Consider the following 24,997-nt stretch of genomic DNA (forward strand, 5'->3'; position numbering starts at 1 on the left):
ATCTGTCTTCCATTTTATTCAGGGCACAGCTGGGTCTGTTGATGCTTGTCATTATATGAAAATATGACTGCAGAAATCAGGGTATTTACAGTGGTATCATGAATTAGGGAATTCACAGTGCAATACCATTTTTCTTCTTTAACACCAACATCATCAAAACCTTCACTGAATTATGAAAATTATGGGCATCAGGTGGAGTTCTTGTTAGCCTCTTCAGTAATCTGGCTATGGTCAAGATGGCCTCAATCTCCATTCTCAGAAAAATAATTTGGGTAAGATCCATGTATAGATATGCTTGACTGTCCCACAACTTTTTCACTGACCTCTTGGATGACACTTACAGCCCTTCCTGTATTCAACTATCAGCATGTAAGGTCATTCTCCTCTGGGAGCCACTTCTGAGAGACATTTGGGTAGTGGTGTCAAAGACCAGTTCTGGAACACATTCCCAGAGGGGTTTACCTGACAACAGCATTGTCATCTTTCCAAAACCAAGTGCAAAAGCCATTCTCAGGTATTTGATGGCACAGCACAGGCTATTTAATCATCAGTTCAATTGCTCATGGGTGTTTTATGGAGTGGCTGCATTTTAGTAGATTTAGATTTAGCTGTTCTAAATACTGTGTTTTTAAATTTTGCTGTTACCTCGAGCCTTTCTGAGAATATCTAAGAACTCGAACAACAATAGAACGCACACAGATGTTTGTGTGTATACACTCCAGGAGAAGATCAGCAGTGGTGGCCAGATGGTCTTCCAAGAATGTTTGTCCACCTTAGCTGATCTTCTCAATGAGGAAGTTCTTGATAAGCTTCCAAAGAACTTAAGGTGCTCCAGAAATAGAGTTAGGGATACAAGTTGGGAATTGTCCCGTGCTTAACAAAATAGTAAGGAATTAAAAGGTAGATTCAGTATTTTACATCTGTTCTTCGACTGCAAGTCTTTGGGAAAGGTCAGAACATTTTAAGCTGTCATTGTTTTCTCACAAGTGTTCCACAATTTAATCTAAATGTTTACTGGAGTGCGAAGTTAGTGCTGCTATCAAGTATCATCTCAATACATATTGACTCAATGTAAACCCAACTCAATTAGTACTCAATTAGTAAATGTGTATAGGATTGCCCTGGAATGACACATGATGGTATACAACTGTAGCCTGAAAACACACACACTTATAGTGAGAGAGAGTGCAGAAGAAAAGTTTAAGGAATATTAGAGGTAGTTCACAAAAAGATAAAAACCATAAATAAAATAATTTTGGAGACATAACAACGGAGTTTGGATACTTCTTTTGCTGCATTGTAAAAGAGACAACGAAGAAGGCCACATGGCAGGTAAAGTTAGCAAATTTCATAGTAGAGATACCTTCCTCAACTGAAGTTCCTGTGGCACCTTCAAAATAAAGAGGAACAAAAGGATTTGTAAGAGTAGATATCTTGGAAGCAACACATTCTAAGCAGCGTATTAGATGACTATAAACATTTATGCATTATGAATCCCTTAGACTTCAGGTTATAAGAAGTGGGAAAACGCCCAACCAAGTTAATAGCCAGCTGCTGCTTATAATCTGTTTACCTGTTCACATATACATGTTGGCCTGGTCATCTAAACAAATGCATCTCCCCATAAATACCAGCCTGGTCACTGCAGTCTTCATCTGAAGCCCTCCTCCGAGTTCCTCCCCTCAATGCAGTGAGGGGGGAGTTTGCAAGCATGAGAGCTTTTTCGAGAATAGCGCCCACACTTTGGAACTTGATTCCATTGGAGATACACTCGCCACCTATCCCTTTGGCTTTTAGGTGCCAACTAAACACATCTGTTCTGTAGTTATTTTGATTAGGTGACTTTTTTATTGATCTTGTTTTATGTTAATATGCTGCTGCCAATCTGTTTTAATGCTAGATTTTCATATGGCTGATTTTAATGGTTTTTGTTCTGGGTTATGTATATATTGTGTAATTTTTGTGTATTTTGCTTTCATTGAATTTTGATGGTTTTACGATTTTGTTATTGGCACCGATTGTGTATTTTCATGTATGCTTTGTATTATGTTGTATGGATATTAATAATGTAAGCCACTCAGAGAGCCTATGGCTTGTGCAGCAGCATACAAATTGAATAAAATGAATGAATGAATGGCCTTGACTACTGCCCCCAAAGTGTCATCTTCTAATTTTTGGTTATATGACACAGGGATCTTATTCTTGTAAAAAATCCATAATGTACCAAGATTGATCAAATGAATCATTCCTTAAGCACCTTGATGTGAACTTGAACAGTGGCCAGGAATATAATTTGATTAAGTTCATAAAACGGTGCACAACTATAGGCAGGATCACAAAATTAATGCTACTCAGAAAGTCCTTCATTTTTAAGTTTTAGTCAAAATATGAACTGAAATGTGCAGTGCTTCTGACTTTTAGGTATTTCAAGGACATTCTTCACAAATGTACAATAATTTCTGAGCAGCAGGCACTCTAGTGCTCCTAACTCAGTACTGCTTATTTATAAAATTTGGCATCCCAAGATGTTACTTCAGTTAGCTTGTTCAACTAGTGACCAGAAGAGGCACCGTTTCATCAACCAACCATTATAAATCATAATTAATATTTGCAAGCTTTTGTTCATGGTTTCCTTGGCCTGTTCTCGCACCCAGTGTAGATTTCTGGGCACCTGACATGGCAGATCCATATGTGGATGTTTTAGCATGTTCCATGTACTAGCCTAGAGCAGGAAAAAAACACGAGACAAGTGTCTGTGTTACCAGGTGTATCTTGGCCAAGTTTTAGCTCAAACTTAATACACCCATGGGTAAAAAGATAGGGCTGCAGTTCCATACAGGAGTTAGCTCCTGTGTAAGCGTGCATGCATATGTGTATATATTTTCTGTAATATTCCTAATCCCACTGATTTTCACACTGTGTTCCAAGAACAGGGGACTCCCTTGCTGTGATGAGCAGTGGAAGAAAAGCTTCCCACAAACTGCCACCTCAACCAATCTTTGCCCAACCTTGAATTCTGGACTTCTAAAGGAATACTGGGAGCATACTCTCAATTGGGGTGGGGTGATGGTGAGGTGCAAGAGGCTCGGACAGTGTCCTGCATGAACTAAGGCTGCACCGCAGGATAAACTGCCGACTATTTCACAGCAAGTGTTTCCCCAGTAAACATGTTGCTAAATGGTAAGAAACAGGAAACAACCCTCTTAAATTATTTTATTATTATGGAGGAGTATGATTTTATTGCTACTGAGGTATATAAAGAAAAGGGCCAAGGTATTATACAGAAATGTGTAGGTGCAACTTTTATGCACTACTTATGACAAAACAGAGAAAAATCCAGAGTATATTTTATCAGGATACACATCTTTGATTTAGGAAAGATAAATAATGTCTTGAAAATGAATTTGATCTGACATTTCAGCTGTAGAAATACCTGTTTAAGAAATGTTTATGTATTTTCTGAACTTAATGAAAATATTAAAGCAAATATTTATGAAACTTTATCCATCACCATAAAAAGACCCATCAAGTTAAAGACTGCTTTCTAACCCATCTCCTGATGTCACCCAAGCTTTATATACACAGCACAATAGATAATCCACAATATACTATGTGGTCAATAATGGCAGCAATCAATCTATAACTAATCGCAGGTCCTGTGTTCTAGGCACTGATGGTAGCAGCCTGTATCTCAATAGAGTATCCTATTAGATTCTCATTTTCTATCCTCTATTTATCCAAGCTTTTCAATTTGCTTTCTTCAATTTAGAAATACTTATATCTTCCAACGAATTTTATATCTCCCTTTTGTGACTCCCCTTCCCAACATCTCCCCATTACAATCAGTCTTTGCTTCTGGAAAATTCTTGGAACTGGATCTTCTTCTCAAGAAGTTACTCAAAACCCCTATTGTTCTGCATATATAATTCTAGATACTATTCTAATGCAGGTTAATAGACATTGTAAATTAAAAAATCTATTCAAGAAGCAATGTACTAAGCATCACTTATTAAAATTAAATGCTATGTATTTACTACACACACACCCTGCTGATATAAGAGCTTAAGTTGAAGATCATTCTTTAATCATTATTTTCAAATTAAGTATTTGGAATGCAAATGGGAAAGCGCATTTACACTGCTAATTTAAAATTTTAATACTTCAGGTCAGTCCATCCTGATGTTTATCATATCCCAAGTGAACTATGACCTTGACAGATTTGTGTTCTTAGTTCACCCTCTGTATTTATATTCATAAAACTACATCAAGTAATGTGCACAGTGCTCTAGCAACACAGGAAGGCAATATATGTAGTATAGCTTTGGGCCTACTTACCCTCAAAGTTTAATACTGAAACTTTCCATGTTATCCACTTTACTACATTTCTATGGCCATTCAATAACACATGCTCTCGAGGTGGTTTACAGAATTTTAGAAGAGTAAAATACACCATCAAAATAGTAAAAACTAGGCTAAAAAGGGTTCTTTCAAGCAGGGGGGAAAACAGAAAATAAAAACATGATCCATAAATTAAGAAGCCCAGAGATTAGAGACAAGTTATTTTAAAAGGGTGTATCAGAAGTCTGCACCTGGTACAAAAAAGACCGTAAGAGATTGTGTCAGGTGATCCTATCAAGAGAGGCTGTCCGAAAGCTAGGATGCCACCACAAAGGAAATCCTTTTCAGTAGCCAGCTGTCTCACTCAGTTTTTTGCAGATCCCTTTGAGCAGGGCTTCTGATAGCCATTTTAGGGACCAGGTAGCCATATATTGGAGGAGGCACGAAAACGAACTGAGAGCCAGTGCATCCAAAAAAGCATGGGTGTAATATGGTTGAAAGGTCCAGTTAATACTTGCAGCCCAATTGTGGACTAACTTGTAGTTTCTAGATCATTTTTAAAGGCAAGCTCAAGTACAAAGCACTGCAATAGGCCAAATGGGTGGTTCCCAGAGGATGGGCTACTGGGGCCAAGTGATCTCCATCTATGAGGTTGCAGCTGCCATTTCAGCCAAACTTGACAGATGGTACTTCAAACCACAGGAACCATCTGAGCCTTTTGTCGGATCCATTGCTGAAGCAGCAGTTTGCTCAGCAACTGTGCAGCCTTCCTCACATGAAAAAATCTGCTACAGAAGACTAGCAAATCCTCCAGAGTTGATTCTCAGGTAATGCAGAAGGCATCAGGGGAAAGGAAAGATGGGAAAATCCCCTTGTGAGAGCAGACTCCCACTAATTGGATCTAACCCAATGGCAGCGGTGGATCACTAAGAGTCATTGCCAAGGGGTGTCTCCCACATTCAGCCCAGAAGGCCTAACCATGAAGCACAGAAAGATTAAGCAAGAAATACTCCCCCAGATGTACAGTACCTCTACAAGTGTGCTGAAGTTCTACCTTTGTTATAGGCTTGAACAGTGGCAATGGATTGGATGGACAGAAGTGGATGTTCCTGCCTCGTTTTTCACAAAAACCCATCTTGCCCACTAAAAACCATACAAAGAATAGGATTAAGTATTGTGGGGCTGGGGATCCCCCAAAATAAAGCGTAAGAACCTCCTGGAAATGGAGCGCCTCCTGTCTTGGACATTCCCTTCCTCTTGTGCAAGGTGGATTCTGGATCCAAAACAATGACCTGCTTAGGCTATTTCATACTTTTGTTGGATCAATTTGCTGTCCCTAAACCACCTACCAGTCCTAGTTTGCACCTTATTTTGACAACCTGCAAACAAGCCAGTCACAGGTTCTTGATCCAAAGCAGATGTGGCAAGTTCAGTGCATGCAGAGCAATTTCTCTTAACCTGCAAACTAATCCAACAAGCGCCCAACCTACTTATACTTAGAAGTGCATAATACAAGCACACTGCACATTTTCTTGCAAAAATCAGCTAGGGTTCTTAGTCAAAGGCTATACTACTCTTCAGTTCACCAATGTTTATATCACAATTCATTGACTGCATGTTTCACTTTGCATCACATGTAACTGTAACACTACCAGCTAAAAAAGGGAAATAGGCACATTGCTGAATTCACTACACAAATAAGCAGGCAATATCTCTAGTGAAGCCAGGGAATATTTACTCCACACAGGTCACAAACATATACACACAATTGTTACCTGCAGGACTCTTATTGACATCCATAAGTTTTAACTGCAAAAATGAAAGATTTTTTTTTTACTAATCAGTGAGAATAAACATCAAGTCTGTACTATTTAGAGATCAGCAGCTTGCAAAGCTTAAAAAGCCCCAGCAAAAAAGAGGCGAGCAGCTACTAGTAATAGGGGTAACTGTGTATGAGAAGTAGAAGCAACATCAGTAGTGTCTTGCCTTGAGGACTGGACCAGGGTGGTTGGCCACAGGAATGACACTGACTGAAGCCTGAAGTGCTAAATTTGCTTGCTTTGTTTTGAAGTCAATTATAGGCTACTGTACATGCAAGGCTGCATTAGAAGTACTGATTTACCCAGCACTGCCACTGTAAATACAGCTAAGCATGCACAATGCACCTGTCCCACAAAGACTTTTGGGCCAGACAGCTTTGGGCTGGTTTATACAAGATGCAGGCAAATACACACTTGCCTGTGCGGAGGAGTTCCATGTAACTGGCATCTTCTAAGAAGTAGCTCACCAGTTCACCAACATATTCACATGCAGTGTTGGCAGATCAGTAATGTATGGCCCTATGAGAAGCTATGCTGATGCTTGAACGCTACATGAGCAGGGGCCAGTGCAAGAGTTAGAAAGTTTTAAGAGACAAAGTCTCTCACATCCTGTGTTGCGCAGAAATGACTTTCTGAGCAGGGCTTCTGAAACATGAATTTTTGGTGTTGCTGAATTTTGCTGCATGGCCTATTAATTTTACTATTTAATATATTTATAATACAAATACAATAAATGAATGTCATCTCTATTGCAGGAAAGGAATCTTAATTCAGTGCTAAAGCATGCAGAAGGGTCCAGACATAGTTCCTAGTATCTGCAGTTAAAAAGATCTCAAGCACTGGGGCTCAAAAAAGACTTTCTGTGTCTGAGAACCTGGAGAGCCACTGCAAGTGGGTAAAATAAAATTACCTTCAGTGAGTAGGTAAAATTGGGCTAAACTAAATGAATAATCTGACCTGATAAGGGACTGTCACCAGTCCCTATCTGTAGAAAGGGGGCAACTTGCATTCATTCTTACGTAATGGCATGAAGTGTATTTATTGAACTAAGCAATGCAGCAAGATTGCAGTGTGCAGATAAGCAAAGACCTTTCATACACACATCAGAGTAAAAGTTAGTGACTAGAATCTTCGGCTTAGCAGTAAATCATTTGTGAACAAAACAAATAAGAGTTTGGTTTCCATAGAAATGTTTAATAAGAGTAGTTAGGTGTTCCCACTACTGCCCCACACATCAAAGCATTTTTCCAGCTTACTTAGAACATTACTTACATGAAAAATATTTTAATTAAAACGTATTTTATTTAAATTGCAGCAAGTCTTACAGCATGTGGGTTTACAGAAATCTGTGACAGAAGCATTACTGTATATAAATCCTGGTCCCCTATTTTTATTCCATTCATTACAAATGGAAATAAACATTTTGCTTTCAAAAGAAAATCCTTTGGCATTTGCACAGCAGGTTCCCCCATGAGAATAAGCCTGGGCTAGACAATCATTAGAAAAATCTCCACACCATTTCTGCTTGGTTATATGCCTGATAAAGTTTACCCACCCAGTGCTAGGTAATATTGGAACTAGTGTAGAGGTGTTAAAAAAGTTTCCTTCTATTTGGGAGACACCTGAAAATAGTTGCATCTGCAGTTGTTTAGGGCACAGACTAGGTCAGAGTAGTGGTCATACTGTAAAGCATATTCATATGAAATTGTTCTTCCAGCTACAGCACTGGCCATTTTCTTCCTACTGCAGGCATGAGCACAGTGCAATATGAAAACACTGTTCACTCAGTCTGGTAAACATTGACCTGTAGAAATGAATGGCAGAGTTCACAGAATCGGAGACACAGCAGTGCTTCTACATGGCATGGGGTCCTTGGGCCTCTAACCATCCTTTCCATTGTTGCTTGTAGTTGTGCCTGAAGACAAGGTTTGTACAATAGGATCCTCACTTCAGAATGGGCCACCCACACTTCAAAACTACACCAGTTTAGAGACCATCTCAAAGGGAAGATATAGCAGAACTGTATTATATATAATACATTTTTATGCATTCTATAGGAGTCAATGCTTGCTCACTTGCTCAGGTGGAAAATAGGCATTAGAAAAAAAATCTGCATACTCTGCTTTACTCTAGATGACCAACACTGAATAAATGTACATTTCTGAGGTGGGGAAGAAAAGAACCTACAGTCACAACTACAGGCCCTTTAGTTATTTCCCCAAACTTTGTTAGCCTCAATTCCAGGAAGGAAAAAATTAATTGTGTCCACATTCTGAGCAGTACTTTCATACTGGTATTAAATTACTTAGGATGCAACAATTACTTCTTGGTCCAATGAAAAGGTTTTGCAACTATTAAGAAAACTGGCCTATTTTCATGCAAATGCCCAAGATTCTCATACAGTATTGAACACACCACACAGAAGGTAGATGCCCAACTAGTAAGAATGCACTTTGGTATTTGTCATAGTGACCCCTGCTAAAGGTCACCAATATGAAACAGACAACTCTAAGATGACCAAAGTAGGGCACATGGCAGAAAAGCAGTCCTAGTAAGATGGCCTGAATTATACTCACTACTTCTTATTTCTGGGTTTTAACTCTTCAGCAGCATTGCGCAGAAAAATATAGTTTTTCTTTTGAGGATTATAGAACTCATGCCCCTGTAAAAGTATTTAAAGTAGTTAAAATACAATAAAACTTAATTTTATAATTAATGGGTATTCACTGATACAATAGAAATCTGTATGACTTATTTCAGGATAACTGTTTGTTCCCTGACCTAAGGCTTTATAGGGAATGATTTAAGATTAAGGAGGCAGAGAGCAGGGTATAAATAAGATTAACTGTCCAAAGTAGAATTTAGAATGCCAGCCAAAAGGAAGGTTGAACTACAACTCATAGTGGGACACCACAAGCAGAGAAAGGAAATAGTTTTTAGCCCCACATTTAAATTTCAATCTGACAAAGGTCTTAGACTGTAATCTATCTGTTGGCGGGGTCAAAATAGCATTAAGTCTAGTCTTAAGTAAGCAAAACAAAACTTCCACATCTCTACTCAGAACTACAATTTCAATATGGATTCTATAAGCCAGACTAAATTATTCAGCAGCGCCTTCAAATAGCATCTCAGACACCAAGTTTCTGGATGCCTACTTAGAAGCAAACAAACATGTCTACTCACAAGTAAGCAGGTATACATGCTTACTCAGTTGTAAACCAGGTAAATAACTGTGGATAAGCCTATGCAGTACACAAGCCAAGCCACAGAAATGCAACTGAGTAACTCACACCTTACTCCTCATGCCCTCTTCCTGGCAGGGAAAAGCTCTTCCTTTCAATCAGCCCTTTCTCCTGCAGGGTGAAGTGGTAAAGCCTGTGGAGCAAGCTGGCAGGCCAGATGGGGAACCCACTGGCTGCAACGAGCCCATAAGCCCAAACCTCCCCATCTGTGCTACAGAGTGGTGGCTCTATTTCCCTATAATAAGCAGAAGCATATGTAAGAATGTAGCTCTGCACTAACACAATGGAAATCCAGTGGGACTAACAGAAGTCATTTATTCAACCCAAAGGCAATATTCCTTGCTGGCTGACAGCAGCTCTCCAGAATTTCAGATAAGAGGCTTGTTTATTAGATTTATAGCCCACCTTTTTCTTACGAAGAACTCAAAGCAGCTTACATGATTTCCTTCCTCCTACTCTCAGTCTTATCCTCACAACAACACTGTGAGGTAGGCTGGGCTGAGAGTCTGTGATTGGCCCAAAGTCACCCACCTGGAGATGCCTGGGATTGGACCTAGGACTGTTTTCGTGCCAAGTACATGAGCTGCACCACACTTATGGCTCTGCTGACATGCTATAGAGCAGGAGAGGACCACCCCTGCTCTTCTCTAACACATCATTTTCTTTGCACCAATGAGGACAGAGCTATTCTTTTCATTCACCTGTTTGTTGATGGCATTTGTCCTCAACAGCTCCAGTCCACACAACTGGTTTCATTCTGAGCAACTTAAACCCTTTTGTGTACAATTATGTGTAACTACAGCTGATTTGGCAGGTCCATCTCTTCCGCATTATCCTCTGCATTTCAGATATACGTCAATAACTTGTTACCGCCTCTGAGAAAATTGCATATTTATTTACTGGGCTGAAACATGCAGAGCTGAAGCCAGCCCTGCATACATGTGCCACCTCCATTCTATTCTGAACTATGTATCAGCTTTGTATCAGGTCATTATGTGGTATGTGGCAAGGATGGTTGACTGGGCTGGTTGTCCTGGAAGGTTTCCAGCTTCACAAATGCATGAATGTTACTGACTTCACTGAACTCTCACTGTATTTGCAGTTATATTCAAAGCCAAATCTGCATGGCAGGATCATATCTGAAATCCCATCTTACCTAAATTCTGTACGTGAGTGAAAAGCCGATGGTGTAGTGGTTAGAGTTTTGGACGATCCAGATTCTAGCCTGGATCTAGAGCTCCCTGGATTACTTTGGGCCAGTCACTTATCTCAGACCAACCTACTTCACAGTGTTACTGTGAGGATAAAATGGAGAGGAGGAGGATTATGCAGGCAGTCTTGGGTTTGCTGCAAGAAAAAGGTGGGATATAAATACAATAAACAAACTACAGTTTGACATAGTGCAATGGTGCTGAGAATTTCTCTCTTCTTCTACCAGATACTTTAAATCTGACACAGATGCTACCTGTAGGCAGGGCTTCATCTTCTCACAGACAGAGCTAATCTGAGGAGGGAGACATGGAGCAGATATGTTAGCTCTACTCCCAAATTTTGTTCATACCTTAGTGGATTAAACATGAAGGCCTGAAAGGGCTCACAGTATTCAGCTATTCAGGATGAACTTACAGAATTCCCTACTGGGAACCTTGCCTTGTCAGATATTCCCAAGCCGAAAGCTCACATGAAGGCCCTTTCAACCCTTCATGCTCAATGCACAAACATCTAAATAGGTGCTAGGCATGCAGGGACATATAGCACAGAGCTTGTGTGCTATGTCTCCCTCCCCACATTTGCCCTGTGCATGTAGGTCATTGCTTACACAAGACTGCTGAGTTTTGCCAGTAACAGTAACTGAAAGTTGCTATGTTTATAATATCAGCCAACTCACTTACCTTTGACCAATCATAACTGGAAGCATATGCAAATATGTTGCCATTATGGTTGAAAGAACAAGCAGATATTGGCTGGTCCAGCTGCTCTGATGTTTTTAGCTTTGTCCGTGCATCTTTATCCCAAAAGCTGAATCTACCATCAGATCCTACAGTTGCAAGAGTGCCGTGGGCAGGATGAAAGGCAATTCCATTTACCTTTTAAGTGATAATTAATGTAAGTTTAATAAGTATTTTTACCATGCTCTTCAGCTGAAAAGTTTCCCAGTTGGGCCTACGTATTATTAGCAACAAGTAGACAGCCCCCACCCCCTTCAGGCAAGGGAAAAACAGAGAAAAGAGCAACCATATTCAGGCACCAGTTCTTAAAGTTACAAATTCCTTATAATGATTAGTTTCAATAGAAATACTTAAGAGGAGCCAGATGATGTTGGCCTTTCCATTTGAGACCATGGAGATGCCTTGCATCCCATCTCCACCACCCTTCTGCATTTATGAACATAGCATGTAAAACAAAGCAGACATGGAATGCCTGAAAAGCTTCTGTGCAGAAAGTGTGTGACAATTTAAGGCACAGTGAGCTTAAGTTTTGAGTTACACTGTTATCAGTCTGAAATGATGCAGGTCTCATATGTGTAACAAAAAGCCCATTGCGGAAAACTAGTTGTGATGGACAGGTCCCAGTCTTTCCTCCAGAAATGCTCATCGCTCCCACCACATCTTACTCCAGCAGGAGCAAAGCAGGCCATTGCTGACTTCGTGGCCATTGCTGACTTCGTTGCCACCGTCCACAGTGGCAACTGCCACAGGGAAAGACTGGAGGAGCGGGGAAGCAGCCCCTTTGTCTATCCTCCTCCCTTCAATGGACACCACCGAAGTAGGGAAAGTACCAGAGAGAGCTAAGCCTGCTTTCCCAGAGCTGGCCATGCAGATCTTTTTGCAAGCAAGCCAAGACCTAGAGAAAGAGGTGAATAATTTTTTTCCTTTGGTTGAACCAACTGCTCTCGTCATACCTCCTCTCTTGTCTGGATCTGGCTCCTTTTTGGGCAGAAGTAATGGAGAGCCATCAGAAATATATCCTTCTACATTTAAAGCAACCGGGTCTGCCTCTTGCCAGTGGGGAAGGAGAATTGTTCTCCCTATTATGAGGCTGTACATGGTGAGTACCTGGTTTCAGGTCATGCCTCAGTCACAGCTTTTGCCTTCACAGAACAAATTACAGCGATAATATGGCAACATTGCGACATATACTTAGGAATACCTTTGACCCAGTAATCTTAGTATCTAGAGTATGAAGCAACTTTTGCCTTTTCAACTATGTCCTAAGCCAACTCCCATTTACATTTTTCCACAGAACTCAGTGAGAGCCAAAGAAGCTGCAGTGCATAGCTTTTTCTTCATCTGCATGGCCCTTGCCCTGTGTCCCATTTATTAAACACAAACATGATAAACTGTGGGAAGAATACGAAAACAGAGAATACTGGAAACTGGCTATTTCTGCAGAGACACAGCTCCTGATCTCTGCCAAAGATAAGGACAAATCTCAAACTGTTCACTCAAAATGCATTTTACTAGAAAAGAAGTATCTTGGGTCAACATGGAAATGTTCTTTGCCAAGCCTCATTCTGTTTGTTACAGATGTCAGTTTTCTCCTGTTAGACGAAAAGCACAAGTTTTTTTTTTCTTTAGGGACAAAATGTCAAAGAAGGAAAAGCCCAGATTTGACACCATGTTTATATTTAATTGCCCTAAAGGATGCTGTCTGCATAGCGTGCAAAATACTCACAGCATAGATATCCTGAGGAGCAGATGTGTTTGTGCCATTAGACCGATGACATTTGAAGGTGAAGTTGTCTTTGGCACTGAAAAATAATTCAAGTTCTTAATTTCATATAGCACACAATGCACTGATGTCTTCCTGAGAGCCATTTCAAGATACTTACGGATTTGGTGGGTTAATGTAATGAATGGCTACTCTTCCTTCAATGCTTCCAAGGGCAAACCCTGTTGGTTTGTTCACTTTGTCTTTAAAAATAGCCACGCAGCGGTGCTAAATGAGGGAAAGATCACATTTTAGTCAGCTAACAGATAAAATATTCGTTCTCTTGGGCAAATGCTGACCTTGCAACACAACATAAAAGTTACTGAACAGGCAAGGCAACAGAGAACATTTTTTGCTTAAGAAAACCTTGTACTTACAGGCCAACCTATCACTTAGGTGGGAGATGATACTAAGTCACCTGATAGACCACATCAGATTTAAAGACTATAAACCTCCATTCTTATGTACTGGAATTGTATCTCACTAGACAGTAGGAACATTTAGTAGCAACTGGTAAGCTCTGTTGAAGATACATTACTATAGAGGACATATATTGCTTAGGCTTTGCAATTATGAAAACAGGAATTCAGTGATAAGAATGTAATTTAAGTCCATGGCTTTTTTAGCATAATACTAAGCCACGATGCAATGTTATGTGAACAAGCCCTGGGCTTGCATGCTCCTCCTTCCTCATCCAGAGCTGCCACTTGGTGGAGAGTGGAAACATCCACTTCCTCTTGTACACTAACTGTAGTTTATTGTTAAACCCAAAGAGGACATAGTGTAGTTTATATTATGATTCCTGAAATATGGCAGGCTTAATAAAAGGGGAGGGAGAAGTGTTTGATCCTGAAGCATGGGCTCTAGATCAGCAGTAATGTTTAAATCAGTTACAATTCTGCAGTAAGCAAGAATTGCTCTAGATAAGGAACACTGCTACTAAGCTCCACCTCCTTTCCACAGCACTTCTATTTCTCCAACTTAAGATCTGGAGAAAGAAAAGAAGATGGACAACTACCAAGGTGCATTTGGATTTCCCTGCCTTGGGAAAGGAAAGCATACATAGAGGGGTGTTGAAGAAAACAGAAAGAAGGAACAAAATTTATGTAGTTTATATTAGGAGGTGACTATAGAAAGAAGCACGTGCCAGGATGGTTTAGCTATCTAAAACAGTTAATCATTTATGAGCTTCAACTGTGATGTTCAGTTCACTGGAACTGTGGCTAAGGAGATGTTTGACTGTTGTAGCATTTCAATTTGTAGCAAAACATTAAGACCATCATGCTAGCCAATGGATTAAAAAAATAAAACAACTTTGTGTTTTCTAATTTGGGGGTATTTCAGGGTATTTTACTGTAATACTTTAGATTTTTATTATATTTAAGTCCTTTGCTTTCTACTGACTGATGTTTACATTAAGTTTCCTAAAGAAATATAGATCTCTATCTTCAAAGGAAGAGGCTTTTTGCCTCAAGAGTGAACATCTGGCTGCATCCAGCAAATAATGACAGGCATTCAAACAATACAACATCCTTACTTATTAGGAGTAAGCAGTGAAGTGGCCAAATTTGCTGATGATATGTAAGTTTTAAGGCTGGGTAAAACCAAAGGGGATAGTGAGGCAATCCAAAGGGATATCTCCAAGCTGGGAGAATGGGCATCAAAATGGCACATGCAGTTCAATGTAAGCAAGTGTAAAGGGATGTATTTACACTGCAACTTCAAGTACAGGCTGATGGGATCTGAGCTAGCAGTGACTGAGCAGGAAAGGAAAATCATTTCAATTAGCATTATAGAATGGAGGTCCAAGTGAAAAAAAAGGAAAAGAAAAAAAATCATACTGTGTAGGTCCAAGCACCTGGGAACACCTAAAACAGCTTTCTGAATCCCAATTGACTACATATAAATCCCTTCCTATATATAAACACACACTTCAGTTACACACTGGTAAAATTATTTTAATGCTGTTCTAATGAAAGCAGTCTCAAGGAGATTCAAAATATTACATTACTTTGTTCTTGCCTCTCTCAAAGCAAAGTAAGTGCAATTCTCAATACATTAAAAGGAAAACACTGGTGTGCTCCTGTGATACTTTGTCACTGAAGATATACTTATGCACCAAGGTTTTAGAATAGGGCCCATAATTTTAAAACAAATGCTAGCAAATACATAAAAAGTAAGTGTCAGCAATATAGTTTTGGAATTCAAATACTTCAAGTATTATTTAATGAAAGCATCAAGAAAGCTAACTGAGGCATAATTATTACCTGATGTTTAAGTGGAGAATCTATTCTTCTAAATTCAGAAGGCTGGTTCTCTAACTGATAAACTATCAAGCCTCTCTCTGCAGTAGCCACAACAGCCATGGGATATACCTGAAACAAGATAAAGGATCTCAGAGAGGAGAATATGAAGTTTTGACCATCAGTTGGATGAAAATTGATGACTCTAAAGAAATGCAAAATATTGCAGCAATATTTTAATTCACATTAAGTTATTCAAATGTGATAGGGGTGCAAACTGAGTTCATTCAGTACCCTTCCTTCCCCACAAAATGCAAAATAATGATAACACTGCTTTCCTAATGACAACACTTAATTCATATAGAGATTACAGTACTAGAAAGAATGACCCACTAATTGCAAAGGATAGCACACCTACTAACAAATTCAAGTCCAAAAGTCTATGAAGCCACTTTACTTACTACATCGGCACAGTAACATCGCTCAGGTAACTGCAGAGTCATCATTGGAGTAGGCAATCGGGTATCCCAAAACTAGACAAAAATTAAACAGAGCATCAACAATCCGCTACATGAGATATTAGGACTGGTTTTCGCAAATCGAGGCTCTGGATTAGCTTCATGGTCTTAACAAAGATTGGTTTCAGAAAGCATGAACATTCCAGCATAATACTATGATAAAACTGAGAGACTTTAATTCAAAGATAGTCTCCAAGATAGGATGAGTTAAAGGTTTGGGCAAATCACTCTCAGCCTCACTTTCCATCATTTCAGTTGGAATAACAGTGACCAACTCAAAGACAATTTATCCACTGCAATTATAGAAATAAATATAAGCCATGCTTATAAAAATAAGTTCTATTTAAATATTAAGAGCTTGGAGCATTTTGCATACAGTCTTTGTAACCCTTAGAATTACTCTAACAAAGACACCAGTATTACTGCCATAGTATAAATGGAGAATGGAAAATGGATATTTCATCATAATGGTTTTCCCAAGTGAGTTGATGCTGAAAATTTGAACTAGAGTGGAGGTTTCCAACCTCTTTGAACCCATGGACACATTGAGAATTTGGGAAATGGCTGTGCACATTTTCACTAAAAATCTAGTCAGTTGATTACCATTTTTGTGTTCACCTGTTGGATCTTTGAATCTTAGGTTGTGTCTATTCATCAAAAAGGTTTGTTTCATGTTTATTGGAAACAACAATGTCTCTTTAATAAAGGATTGCTTAATTCAGTGGTGCAATACTGCTAATGAATCTTTTAAACTTACGTTCTGGCAATGTTCAGTCATTGAGGAGGCTATTACACAGATTAACAGTATTTAATGTTCACTGAAACACATGCTATTATTTACCTACTTCATGGAAATTAATACATTCATAAATGGAAAGGAAAATGGATTCTCCACATCCATTTGACAGCTGAAACATTACCATTGTCATATTGGAAGGATAAATACTCACTTCCTATAACACAATGGATTGAGAACTGTACAGCATGTCCAATATATGAATGGGTGGCATAGAGACATAAACTTCAATTTATCTGGTTAGCCTGCTTTGTTGAAGCTCACATAACTTCTAAAACATTTTATGCATTTGTGTATGCATATTAAAACATATTTTAATTTTTGGAAGCCTGTGGGCACCATGTTAGGGACTCCTTCAAGGGTGCCATTGGAGGTGCCTTTTGGTTCCATGCTGGGGATCCGCAAATTGGGGACTTCTAGTTCATAACCTCGTAACCTGAGGCTGCACTGAAAAGCATACCTACTAGGGAGTAAGCCCAGTGAGCTACTGAGACCTGCCTATGAGTAAACATACATAGGATTATATGGCACACCATTATGCTATAAACAAAACAGATGCTTACTATTTATCCCATAATACTTGCTATAGAAAACTGCAGAAAACGTTTTCAATCTATACAACAGCACTATTACAATACAAGGCATCCTTGTTAGCCAACCCAGCTTACCTTTAAAGTTTTATCCCAACTTCCAGTCATCACACAGCTATAATTCGGAGCTTTGATCCAATGGATAGTCTTGACAGGAGCTTCATGCTGGAGAAATAAATAGGTATTTAAAAGACCAAGAATCATCTCCCATGCATGCTGTTAGGATGTATAATAGCACACTTTGAAATGAGGATTCACTACTTTCTTTCTCCTGCAAAGTAAGCCCTTGCACTTTCCTTTGCGCTTCACACAGGCTGTCTGACTCTTCAGTTTTGTGTTTAAATGCATCCACAAGTTCATCCCATCTAAAGCAGGAGTTACTCCCCAGTTTTTAAAATGCAAAGATTTCATCCAATTAACACAAAGATCTTTACACATTTACCAGTCCAATTTAAATTCTTTTTTTGTGAGGGAAACTGTCTCAGAAGGGGCACAAGAAAAAAATGAGATGTAATGCGCCTTCCTTTCAAATAATGAGGGCAACCTATAGCCAACTTTTGGTCCATTCTTCACCAATGAAAGGTGCTTTATCAATCTGATTTCTCCAGGTTTCAGTCTTGGGAACAGGATTGTTTATATAAGCAAAACATGCATCTGCTTTGCTATTCAAAATATGTGCATTTGGACAAACATTAAAAGCTTGCTGTAGTCAATTTAGCAAAATTTCTTAAACTGTGAGTGAAGGCACTCTTTATAAATTCTTCCCAACAAATACAATGTGAATCAATGAGAACTCTGTTAGAGGACATGAAACACACCCATAGCTTAGCTAGTGAGGGAAAGGCAACCCTGAACTTTGCAAATATAAGCCCTACACATGTCCTGTCCCAACCAAGAAGGAAGCACTCTGGTTTGAGAACTATTTCCTTAACACATAAGTGAAAATTCATATTGCAGTTTACTCCACCTTTTTAAACAGAGGTGTTTCTGCCAACAGTTAACAGATAAATATCTTTGACATTAAAAGTCTTTATTAGCATGCAAAGTTTTTTAAAGGCTTCCATGTATTTCTGTTATGGAAGGCTATGTTTGAAAATTATACCTGTGCAATTTGTATTGCCTGGTTACTGTTAAGATCCCACATTTTGGCAGTTTTATCACATGATGCTGTGAACACTTTACTCCCATCCTATAAAATGAAAGAGAAAGAGAAATGGCTATTTATCAAATCTGTTTGTAAATGTGCATGACTGACTGCAAATGGTAAAGGTGTATCAGTACCAGAAATCTCCTGCCAAGTAGAAAAAAATTAGACTACCATGATAAGATCATGGTTTTGAGAGCAGGGTTTTTCCTCCCCGTCAAGAATCTCTCCCTTCAATGACAGAAGAAGGCAAGGTTTTAAATGAAAGCGTTGGATGTCCCAGCCCACAAGTAAACCCTACTGGTACCAAAAAACACTTCTTATGAAGCGACTCACATCACTCCAACAAACATCTAGTACAGGTCCTGTGTGCATCTGCTGTGCTTTTGGAATAGTCTGTCCATTATCCTGGACTTCCCAACAACGAACCTATGTTTGAAAAAAGGACAGTACATTTACAAAGAGAATTCATTTATACAGCACTTTTAATGTATTGGCTTTTACCCTGTTTGCTCTGAGAAGACCTTGAAGTCTGGTTACTTACTTTTGCTTTTACACAGTGACAATGGCAGAAAGAAGATGGCCATCCATCAACTGAACCCTTGGGATTCTAATTAAGTTCATCATTGGGCATTACCATCTAGTTACAGGCTCTCAGTTTTATACCTAACCTAACCAAAGTTTTGAACTCCAGCATTCCTGATCATTACTGAGTACTGCCGCACTGGTGGGGGATGTGTAGAAGTTGACTGGGAATGGAGGGCACCAGACTGGTGATGGCTGCTCTAAGCAATACCATTTGTTTTGGTATCCCCTCCATGGCCAAATGAAGTTGACTCTAGTCTACAAATGCTCAAGCAAAAGTACACTGGGTTGATCCAGACTTAGTCATGCAGACTGTAGACCCACTAAAAGGACTAACGTCCCCTACTATTTTAATGGGCTGCTCTATGTACAGCTGACTCTGGGTCCAACTACCTATTTTTACCATGGTGGTTTTATTTTTGCTGTAGCATTTTTCAACCTGATCCTACACGTGTTTACCTAAAACCGACTTGCACTTGTTCAAAGGAACTTATGTCAGGATTAAGTACAAACAGTATTATGTAGCACAATGCAATTCTCCTTCTGAAATGTATTTTGTTCATACAACTTTCTTTCACAATAAAGAACTCGGAGCAGAAAACTCTGCAACTGTGATCCTGTGCACTCTAACCTGCTACTAAACTCCAGTGAACATGGACTGCTTTCTGAGCTGAGATGTACGTAGGACTGTACTAAAAATAGGTTGTCAGTAAGTAATTCAGTTACTGGGCCAAAATTCATGTGCTTAGAGAAATGCAAGCGAAAGAAAATTTGATGAGAATGCATCAGATTTCTTCTCCTACTTTTTTTTTCAGCTAATCCTTTCCCACAATAATCTGTGTGTTTTTTGTAATTGACAAAGGAACTAATTTTAAATAAATATTATAGTCAGTACTTCTATATTGTCAGCATTATTGCTACAAACTCAGCATGTCTCACAGGTGCTAGGCAGTTTCTTTAAACATTACCCATTTAAAGTTATCACATTTTTCTGCAGGAAGCAGCCATCCATATTCAGAACACACCATGAGCAACCTGAGCACATGCTATGGCCTATTACTTATTTTCACTTGTTACTTACATCATTTGCCCATGATCCTGCAATAAGGAAATTACCCGGCAATGTTGGTGGGCTGAAAGCCAAACAACCAATGCTATCATCAGGTGGCGAAGTAACTTCAATATCCTGGAACAGAAGTCAAAGTTACAGATACTTCCTACTGGATATACAGGGCAGACATGTTTTACTTGGTTCACAGATGTGAAATTCTGCTTCCAGACACCAACCACCAAAAGTAATTGCAGCTTGCTCCAGTACATATTTATATAGATGGGAATTGCACCAAGTTTAAGAGGAATGATTTACTTCCTGGTTAGGATGCTTAGAACTGCAGAGCATTTGAAAATTAACATATCTGAAAGTAGGAGCAGAAGTCCCTATAATTTATTTATTTATTTAAAGTTTTTATATGTTGTCCCATTGCTATATAGCCTCGGGATGGCTCACAGAAATAAATAAATACAAAACAAATAACAATTACAATTAAAACCCATAAACACACTGGCTGCCCAATTAAAACCTATAAATATTAAACTTTATTAAAATATTGTTTGAATGAAAAGGGCTTGGCCTTTGTACTATAATAAGTACCACAGCTTCCTCCAAAATCAACCCATCTCCATTATTTCTATCTTAACTGTAATTCTTACAGCCAAGATGGAAACTCAAAATGCCCACCTGTGAGAGACATGCAAACTCAAACTAACAGTATTCTGAATAATGTTAAGCAAAATATCGACATAGGGAGTATATTATTATGTTAACTTATGTACTGGAGGATTTTCACTTTTTTTTATCCAAAAGTCTTCTTTTTAAATGAGTTACTATATTTGTACCCATGTGAACGGTAGCTGCATACCTTCATCGGGTTGTGGTTATCTGTAGCTGTGCTGCCAAACATGCTGGTTCCACCAGTTCCAAATGATGATGTTGATCCAAATAAACTCATCTTGGCCTGTAGATAATAGGATTGAAAATGGCTTCAATAAATTATTTGCTAAACAGACTATGTATGTACTTGTACATTTGAATACACATAATTTACACACAAGTAGACCAGAAAGATCTCCTTCTTTCAAATAGCCTATTGTAGGATGCCTATCACCCTGACTGAACAATGATCAGGGCAGGTGTGAGATACAGACCAAAACATCTGAAAGGTAGCAGGGGAGGGAAGGCTGGCCTAATTTCGTTCCACATCATCCTGCCATCTGAAGACAGTAACCGGGGAGAAAAGCTTTCTCAGATATGATGCCTTGTATCTTGAATCTGACAGACAAGTATACCTGGCTCCAACACCGGACATTCTTCAACAACAAAGGCCTTTAAAACCTAGGAATTCCAACATGTCCTGTAGCTGGTTTTGGTGTTTTTCTTGCTTCTGTTGACACTGCTTACAGTTATTTTTACTGTGCTCAATGTGGAATTTTACTGCATATTTTAACTGCATTAAATGTAGACACCCATTTTCTTGTATTAATGGACAGGCTGTAAATAATTAATGAAATGACACTGAAAATGGGACATAAATACTTAATTCTTGCATAATTTACCAAGAAATTAGTTCAATTTTTTTCAAGAGGGTTTACTCACAAGTATCCACAAAACAGCAGTCCAGTGGAGTTAACTGGGGCTTATACAAGGGACATGTTAGACAATCAGCACAGTTAGATAATCACACAAAGTTTAGTTAGGTCTGAAGCCTTAATTCACAAATCTTAAGACAATGGTTGCTGTCTAAGATTAGTATTTCTTTTATTAAAAATACCATGAAATGCACTTCAGCCTTTCTTTGTGTGTGTGTTCACACCATTGAAGATTTAAAATTCCACATACAACAATAGCACTAAAACTGGACATTTCAAAATGCATTAATATTTACTGAAATAAAAACAACAGATTTATGGGTACTGGTTTATTTGTATTTTCTGTGTATTTGAGATTCAGACCAGTATCAACTCTGAAAACACATATCCGGATGACATATGCTCTCAATGTCCCTATCTATCATCGAAAGTTCTTATTTTCCAGCACCCAAACCCTGTTTTGCCTCTGTACATGCACACAAGTCTAACTTTTAAAGATTTTGCTAGTAGGCACTAGATTTCTAATTTCAGATGTTAAACCTGAGTAGAGAGGAGACAGATCTTGGTTACACATGAGAAGTGGCCCTCCATCAGTGCCTCACAACTTCCATCAATCCTAGCCAGCCTAGCTAATAGCGAGAAATCGCTGGAATTGCACCTTCTTTGCTTGATGCATGGACTCAAAAGCCAGGTTAAGGTGCAATTTCCTCACTTCAAAATCATGGTTAATTATGCTATGTGTTCGAACTGAGCCATTATGAATTAATCTCCAAATTCAGCCATTATGAATTAGTGTCCAAATTCAATCATTTTGTCAGTGAACCATTTGTCACCAACCAGTGACTGGGATTTCGTCTAACTTGGATTTCAGTGCATTCAATTACAAACTCAAGGGCCCAAGCTAAGGACCCAAGCATGGTTGCTGAAACTGTTATAGTACCAGAAAATGTAAATTTGCCTAGGAACAACAGAGAATTAGAACACCTCCACACTGGCTGATGGGAATATGGAATACATTTACTTTCAGCTATTGCTCCAAAGCTGTCTACCTTCTGAAGAGGGATTTTACTCATTTGTTCCCTTTTTTACAACTGTGTTGTCACCTAGGAGGCCCTTAAGGTGATCAGGCACAATTAGCTGGAAATAAGATGATGGTCCAGTTTTTCAGCTACTGGTTCCCAACTAGACATTTATTCTTACCCTTCCCTACTTTGCTGGACCAATTTGCTCTCACTTTTTGTAAACCACAAAAATCTTGGCTTGACACAGCAGGCCATGTGAGGATGAGAACACTATAACCCTTGTCTGGGTGGGAGATGTGTGGAGCTACTGAGGAACATATTTTCCTCTCTTCCATCTCTAGAGTCTGTGGGAAGGCTGGAATGGTGGAGAGTAGAATATAGGGCCCAGTAATCAGAGAAATAAATTATTAGAGCAAAGTGAAAGGAGTAACTATGAAATATGCATTTTATGCCAGCTTGCCTTCCATACTACAGAGTGGGAAATGTCCTGCATTGGAAGACAAAATAGGAGGCTGCTGGAATGAAAGTCATGAAACAGAATGTGGTTCCTTTTGGTTGCTGGCTCACTTCAAGTGGGTAGGGTTTCTTCTCTTCTGGCACTTCAGCTGGAGCCCAAAAAGGTACCCAAGGCTTAGATGGAGAAGCTTGTCTCAAGCAATCCCCATGAAAAATTCCCATAGTGCTTGCCACTCTATAACGCATGCAGAGAAGCAGACATGCCCATTATGCCTGCATATCACTGACTGATTTAAGCTGTTCTTGTTTAGTCAGGCATTCCTGGAAAGTTGCATTTGCTGTGAGAAGTTCAACAATAAGCAGGCAAAATATGTTGCTATATCCAGTACAGATGTGCAAAAAGCACCAAAGAACTCCCACTGCTACCAGCAGTCTATACTGAAAGCAAACAGTATCTACTTCTTATAGGCATTTGTAAAAATTTACCATTTTTACAATCTTTTCATGGTGACACCACATTCAAACTCACTTGAAAACAACATTCAAAACTTGTACATTTTAAATATGAAATTAACCCATTTAGGGAGCAATCTCATGATCCAGGTGGTGGTAGAAGCAGCATAGGATTCTTTGGGAATCCCAGCTCTGAGGTGCTCCCTCCATCCTCCCTCACAGCCAGTGCAGAAGAAACCATGCTGGCTGCCTCTCTAAGGTTAGAAATCAGACTTGGTGAGGGCTAAAGACACATGCTGGGAAGATGGGGAATGGAGGAAGGTGGAGCTGGTAACTAATGCCATACCCAATCTTCTTCCTTCTCTCTCTGCAGAGCTTCATCAAGATGGCCTAAGTGAAATGCAGGGTACATGTAAGCTTGTGTGTTTGAAATCTATATGCATTGAGGGTAAAGGACATCATCTCCATAAACTTTCATTTCAGTGACATGCAGGCACTGCAGTATAATTCTTTTCCTTTACTGACACTCTGTGCATTTGACAACTGCCTACTTTTCTTCCAAAGTACTCTAAATCATCTCAACAATGGTTACAAGAATTCTGGGTGGCTAGCCACTATTACTACTCCATATTACAATTACAAAGGCTGAGACTCATAGGTACTGGACTACCCTAGTATCTGGTATCAAACAGGCAAATCCTGACTGGGAACTTACTACACTCTTTTTAAGACATGGAAAGAAGTACATTACCACTTCTTAAAATAACCATCAACCGGAAATAGGCGCCGCATGTGCGTTTTCAGGTCTTTTCAGCAGCCATCTCAATTGAAAAGGGAAGGCAGGGAAAGAGCATCAGGGAGCAGCCTCTTCCAACCTCCTCCTGCTGCCCTGGGCAGATTTTGGACTACAACTTCTAGCATTCCTGTCCATTGGCAATACTGCCTGGGGCTGAAGGGTGGGGAATACTAACGTAGAGGGGCACAGTGAGTGAGCCGAATTGGACGGAAGGAGCGCGGGTCTGGAGAAACAAGCCAAAAGGCGAGGCGACGCCGCTGAAGAGAGTAAGCGCAGCAGAAACAGTCCGGCCCAGCGAAAGCTTTTGGCGGCGGAGCCCGAAGGAACAGGGGTGATGGCGCAGCCCCACCGGATGGCATGGCGAGCCCAAGGCCGCCTCGCTTACCCACTAGGCGGATCCCAATCACCACAGGTGTGCCTGGCCAGAAGCGGGCGAGGAAGCAGGCCTCAGACGGGACGGATCCGACTGCCCTCCTTCTCCACGCGACCCTCGCCTCAGTGCCGGTACCTTACAAAACAGGCCTCGGAGAGCGGGCCGCCGCTTCACGTGCGCATGCGTCACTCGGAGCTGAACTCATAAGGACCGACGTCAGCTGCCGGGTTCACGGGGGTGTGGTCTGTTGCTGGCGGGAGCGGG

General features: G+C 39.7%; 1 protein-coding gene across 6 annotated transcripts; it reads right to left on the reverse strand.

The window, feature by feature from the left end:
* On the reverse strand, positions 1-24,914 carry RAE1 (ribonucleic acid export 1). Of its 6 annotated transcripts, XR_006417073.1 has the most exons (15): positions 24,746-24,914; positions 20,907-21,002; positions 20,069-20,173; positions 18,739-18,831; positions 18,361-18,447; positions 17,337-17,423; positions 15,816-15,887; positions 15,379-15,486; positions 13,233-13,339; positions 13,076-13,151; positions 11,293-11,487; positions 8,735-8,820; positions 6,114-6,147; positions 5,368-5,481; positions 1-1,390 (listed from the first exon to the last, which is right to left on the reverse strand). XR_006417073.1 is itself a non-coding variant. In XM_044454875.1 (14 exons), the coding sequence occupies exons 2-13, from the start codon at positions 20,994-20,996 to the stop codon at positions 6,144-6,146; spliced, it is 1,110 nt and encodes a 369-aa protein (XP_044310810.1). In that variant the 5' UTR covers positions 20,997-21,002; positions 24,746-24,914; the 3' UTR covers positions 1-1,390; positions 6,114-6,143. The 6 variants fall into 6 exon arrangements, 5 of the variants coding, with proteins under 5 accessions (XP_044310810.1, XP_044310813.1, XP_044310811.1 ...); XM_044454875.1 differs by lacking the exon at positions 5,368-5,481; XM_044454876.1 differs by lacking the exon at positions 1-1,390 and having other exon boundaries at positions 1,397-5,481.
* Positions 24,915-24,997: the final 83 nt, after the last annotated feature.

The sequence above is a fragment of the Varanus komodoensis genome, unplaced genomic scaffold (genome assembly GCF_004798865.1).
Source record: "Varanus komodoensis strain SLA01 unplaced genomic scaffold, ASM479886v1 scaffold8, whole genome shotgun sequence".
NCBI lineage: Eukaryota > Metazoa > Chordata > Lepidosauria > Squamata > Varanidae > Varanus > Varanus komodoensis.